The sequence below is a fragment of the Mustela putorius genome, unplaced genomic scaffold (assembly GCF_011764305.1).
Source record: "Mustela putorius furo isolate JIRA1106 unplaced genomic scaffold, ASM1176430v1.1 tig00000127_pilon_pilon_pilon, whole genome shotgun sequence".
Taxonomy (NCBI): domain Eukaryota; kingdom Metazoa; phylum Chordata; class Mammalia; order Carnivora; family Mustelidae; genus Mustela; species Mustela putorius.
This window is the reverse complement of record NW_025421288.1, coordinates 2,458,680-2,464,679: the sequence shown is the minus strand read 5'-3', so window position 1 is coordinate 2,464,679 and position 6,000 is coordinate 2,458,680. Positions and strand designations below refer to the sequence as shown.

The 6,000-nt window shown below is 34.9% G+C and overlaps 1 protein-coding gene across 1 annotated transcript; it reads left to right on the top strand.

The window, feature by feature from the left end:
• Positions 1 to 1,377: 1,377 nt before the first annotated feature.
• Positions 1,378 to 2,307, top strand: LOC101680493 (olfactory receptor 4C46-like). Its single transcript, XM_004782170.1, has one exon. The coding sequence runs from the start codon at positions 1,378 to 1,380 to the stop codon at positions 2,305 to 2,307; it is 930 nt and encodes a 309-aa protein (XP_004782227.1).
• Positions 2,308 to 6,000: the final 3,693 nt, after the last annotated feature.

The following is a 6,000-nucleotide window of genomic DNA, read 5'->3' as shown; positions in this document are numbered from 1 at the left end:
AATGAACACAGTACCACATTTTTAAACTTTTATTTATTTTTTTTAATTTTTGATTTCTTTTTATTTGATAAGTGGGAGTTCAAGCATTTCTGTGTGTGTGTGTGTGTGTGTGTGTCCTAATGAAATTGTGCTATAGACACGTGCCTTCAAAGTAGTAAAAAAGCAATTATAATTATTGTGGTCATATAAAAAGATTACTAGTTCAATGTTGTTAATCTTAACAATATAGCATTTGGGTAATATTTTGGAGGAAAACCATGAAGAAGTATAATCTGAATTAATCTTAGTTCTTGCTCTTAATTAGCATGTTGATTTTGGCAGGATTTTTACCTCCTCTATGTTCTATTACTTAACATATAAAATAATTGTCAAAACAAGAGCTGGAATTATGTTACAGGTTTGTGGTGGGGATTAAATCAACAAAAATCTGCAAAAAATCTGAAGCCCACTGAATGCTGAATTTTAGTAAATATTGTTATTGTTATTGTTATTATTACCATCAAACTAATTCTCTGACACTGATTCCTCATCTCAAAATGGATGGAATAACATTAAACAAATAGGATGTTATCAGTATTTAATGAAATCCTATCTATACAACACTTGCTATTATACCATGAACATATTAATCAATTATTAAACTCTCACTGTCTTTATATATATATATATTTATATGTATATTTAGCAAAAATAATACTATTTTATATAAAAAATAAACATTATTAATTATTTTTATAGTAGCTTCTGTATACTTTACATACCCACAACCAACACCCTGTTAGTACTATGTCAACTATAATAAATAAACTCTTAACTGGGGTTTCTGTCTCTAGCTTCCAACGTCTTACTGAACCTCACCCCGCTTCATCCAAGACACATGAAGACATTTATTAAAATTTTATCCCTTATTATGTCTTCCTTTAATTCCTCTTCACTTTTCCATATATATTCTCACTGTCTTCTCGTGGTTTCCCATTTCCTAAGTATAAAGGTAAAATTCCTAACCTTACATTCATAGCTTTTACATCATATACTACCTCCCTTTTCTTACTTAACTGCCAGTGTGTATTCAATTGACTATTTCCTGTTACATGATTAATCACCTTAGATGACAAAGGGTACACAAATGATCTCCTGCCTGTGTGTTTACAAAGTTCCCTATGGCCATACTCAACAGAAATTTCAATGAGTAAATAGTTTCCATAATCTTAAAGATTTCATAATTCATTTTCTATCTCAGAAAACTACATGAGAATCTATAATTCCATAGAATCTAGGTATGTATTGCTTACTAGATGAAAAAGCTTAATATATTCAAGGTTCCATTAATCCAAAGGAATTTTTTTCAGGTAATGCAATTATTCATAATATAAAATAATGGAGAATAGAAACAATGTGACAGAGTTTGTTCTACTGGGGCTCACAGAGAATCCAAAGATGCAGAAAATCATATTTGTCATCTTTTTGGTGATTTACATCATCTCTGAGGTAGGAAATATACTCACCGTGGTCACTATCATTGCCAGCCCATTATTGGGGTCTCCCATGTACTATTTCCTGGCTTATCTCTCTTTCATTGATGCCTGCTATTCTTCTGTTAATACCCCTAAACTGATCATAGATTCACTCCGTGAAAAGAAGACCACCACATTCAATGCATGTATAATCCAAATCTTTGGAGAACATTTCTTTGCAGGTGCTGATATCATCCTACTTACTGTGATGGCCTATGACCGCTATGTGGCCATCTGCAAACCATTGCACTACATGACCATCATGAATCGGCGGGTGTGTGGCCTGTTAATGGGAGTGGCGTGGGTGGGAGGTTTTCTTCATGGAGCCATACAGATCCTCTTTATCATCCCTTTACCCTTCTGTGGCCCTAATGTCATAGATCACTTTATGTGTGATCTGAACCCTTTGCTCAATCTTGCCTGCACTGATACCCACACCCTAGGGCTCTTTGTTGCTGCCAACAGTGGTTTCATCTGTGTCTTCCTCTTCCTTCTCTTGATCATCTCCTATGTGGTCATTCTGTACTCCCTAAGGAACCACAGCTTGGAGGCAAAGCGCAAAGCCCTCTCCACCTGTGTCTCCCACATCACAGTAGTTATCCTATTCTTTGTGCCTTGCATTTTTGTGTACATGAGACCAGCGATTACTTTATCTATTGATAAAACAGTCTCAGTGTTCTATACTATGATAACACCAATGTTAAACCCGTTAATCTATACCTTAAGAAATGATCAGATGAAAAATGCCATTAGGAAATTGTGTAGTAGAAAAGTTATTTCAAGTGAGAAATAAATATGCCTGGAGCTCAGCACTGATTCAATTAAAACAAAGGTCAAAAGGACATTTTGGAAGTTTTCAGAAAGGATACCTACCAAATAAAGAGTAAATAAACTACTATGAATGCTACCTTCTGAACTGAGTGGAGCAGAAATGTGTGCAAGAAAGAAAAAACTAACCATAGTTTTTACATATATACATATGTATACACATACATATGTGTAGCACATAGTATATATATATTCATATTCACTATGAATATTCAGTATCTATATATTCACTCTCCATAAAATCTAACATATTTTATTAAGAATTCTGCTCAGTTTTATATACCAGTATTGATGATAACATGCTTCCTATAAAATTAGAGTCTAATTTAATCTCTGAGAGGTAATGAATTTCCCTCCAAGTTTTCAAATTCCCTTGTAGACTTCTGAGTCACGTAGTATTGTTCAAGTTACCCTTCATAGGCTGCTAACCCATTACAAAGAATCATAACTCAAATTAGTGAACATCTTATTATCTGAGAGGCATTTCTATTAAATAAAGTCACACTCCATAGAGCACTTAACTATTTGTTAAAAATAGTTCTACAAGTCAGCACAATGGATGGGGCACAATAAATATTGAATGATGAATAATGGCATGAAGGGAGCTGAATAACATCAAGAAAACTTTGACCAAGAAATAATTGTGGAGACATGGGACTTTTCCCCTACATTTATCTGATTCAGACTGAGATTTCTAGTGAGATCTCTCTGAGAAACCACAATTTTTTGAACTCTTCATTAAACTATGCATTTACAAATATTGAAACTGATATTCTCAATGAAAGAGCAAATATCTTACATTGATTTTTTCCCTGCTTTCAGCAAGATTTCATCATATGAATGTAAGCTGATCATGACATTTTTCTCTGTTAATTAGATTATTTCTAGGTAACATTTTTTTTTTTTTTCTGTTAAGGCCAATGCTCACTTTTAGTAGTGAACTAAAGAAATTACATACATATAACACATTACAGCTTCATTAAACCATTGACCGAATTAAGGAGAGAAGTAATAAAGCCTGAGATTAAGCAAATATAAACTCTGGTCCCCAGATACATGAACAGCAAAGAGTTTTTAGCCAACATAAATATACCAGGAGCACATTATTTGTACTGTGGGATACTGTCTTTGTGTGTGTGTTTTGATAAACTACAGTGAATCTACCAGCAAAAAAATATAAATAAATAAAAATAAAAATCTGTATCTATATCTATATCTTTGTCAATATCTATCTATCTATATCTATATTCTAGGTAACATTTCATTATGAAAAGATTTAAAAAATAAGTGGTTCCATCTTTACACAAAACAACTTTAGGATAAATATATTCCATTTATATATCTGTGTGTGTGTATATTTCCCATTCATTAATCAATAGACATTTCTGACACAAAAGATATATCAGATGCATTGATGGTTGCTGGGCCTTCAGTGGTGAATAGAGCAGAACAAAGGTCATGCCATCAAAAGCTTCAGATCCACTGAGATACACCCAGAGGGGAATGGAATATGATAAGACCATGTTATAAATGGGAATGTAGTGACAGCACAGGGGGACAATGAAAGCATGTTTGAGGGACACACAACAAAGTTCAGGGGGTCAGGAAGATTTCCTAGATGAAAACATCAAAAATTGGCACAAAAGAGGAAGGGGAATCATGAGAGTGAATAGGCATGTGTTAGGATGATAATATTCCCTTTGTGGCATAAACAAAGACCAAGGGTGAAAGATAGTATGCAGAAAACACAATCATTTCAATATGTTGTAGCTATTGGCTCATCTATTCATTCAGTAATTAATTATTGAGCTTCTTCTATGTGTCGGTTTATAAGCTAGACACTAAGCTTCTAAAAGTCTAGTTAGTAAAACGTGAAACTAGAAAGAGATGGGGAAGATAAGAAGAGTCTCATATATGTGATAGAGCTGCATGCCAAGTACCATGGGGGACACATTGGAAGGGTCTTCATACCTTTTCATGGCCTGGAGCTCATTGCTCTTGGCAATGAATAATATTCCACAGTCTGATATTGCAGTTTGTCTATCTTCAGCTACTGAAGGATGCCTTGGCTGCTTCCAGTTGTATGGACAATTGTGAATGAAGATGTTGTTAAACATGTGTGTGCAGGGTTTTTTGTTGACATAAGTTTTTAACTCTGTTGAATAAATTCCAAGGAGTGGGATTGCTAAATTTTTTAAGTTCTGTATAAAACTAACAAAGTATCTTCCCAAGTGGTGGCACCATTTTGCTTTCTCATCAACAATAAATGAGAGTTCTTGTTCTGTATCCTCACCAGCATCTGTTGGTGATGATGTCCCATATTTTGGCCTTCCTAATGGATGCATTCTTAAAAAACCTCCTTGAGTCATTTGCTTATCCAAAATGTGCAGATTAAGTAATTCAAGAAGGCCAATTGAAGTTGAAGCCAATTGGTGTAAACCTCACAATTAAAATATAACAGGTTCAGAATTGATGGCACGCATGTTTGACCTGACATAAAAATACAGAGCCCCATCTATCACGGTGAATTCAAAATCAAAAGAGTGTGCTCTGGTCAACTAGTAATGGATTCTACATACAACAAATGCTTATGTAAAGTTGGATGATTCCAAGGACACTGGGTCATTACACACAGTTACTGAGGTGTGAGCAACGGAATCAGAATTGTCTGTTAGAATACTGTTTCCTTTGTTATTCAAGTCTAAGGACTCGCATGTCACAAGTAAACACTTTACTGTTCAGAGAAAAATGTGAATGCCAGTTTTCTGGGTGGGAAGGAGTGACATAACAGACAGGTGTTCCCACATGATAAGGTAGCAAAGACGGAAAAGAGAGAATCATCTCCAAAGAGACTGGACAGCTACTAAGGGAAGAAGTAGAGGGTAAGAGATTAAAAATGTTGAGTAAGGGGACCTAGGTGACTCAGTCATTAAGGGTTTGCTTTTGGCTCAAGTCATAATTCCAGCGTCCTGGGATCAAGCCCTGCATTGGACTCTGCTTGGCCATAAGCCTGCTCCTTCCTCTCCTGCTTCCCCTGCTTGTGTTCCCTCTTGCTGTTTCTCTCTCTGACAACTAAATACATATTTTTTTAAAATAAATAAAATAAAAAGGAAGATAAACAGCTGAGGTGAGTAGAAGCAGCAGAAGCTAATACATTTACCATGAGAATTTTCATTTCTAGGTACATAAAGGCACTAAGGATCCAAATTTTATGCACATTGACAACTACTGTTGGGATATAATGAATCTGCAGAGCTTTAGTCAGAGATCTAGGGAATCTCAAGGACACCTCAATTTTTCCTTTGATCCATTTATGATACCACAGACATAACCAGGGGAGAAATAGACTTTTTAAAAACAATACTTTTAAAAGATGATACTATCTTCTTCCTTTACCATACTGTTTTAGAGGTTTGTTACATTGTATTATTAGCAGTTTGTTCCTCTTTAGAAAGAAAAGTATCCCACTGTATGTGTCTACCACACTTGTATACTTATTCACTAGCTGATGGACATTTGGACATCCATGGATAGACATCCATGTAAGGACGATAGAGAATTATGCTCTGTGAATACTCACGTAGAAGACTTATGGTGGACATAAAGTATCATTTCTCTTGGGTTGATACCTAAGAGTGGAATTGCTGAGTTATAAGTG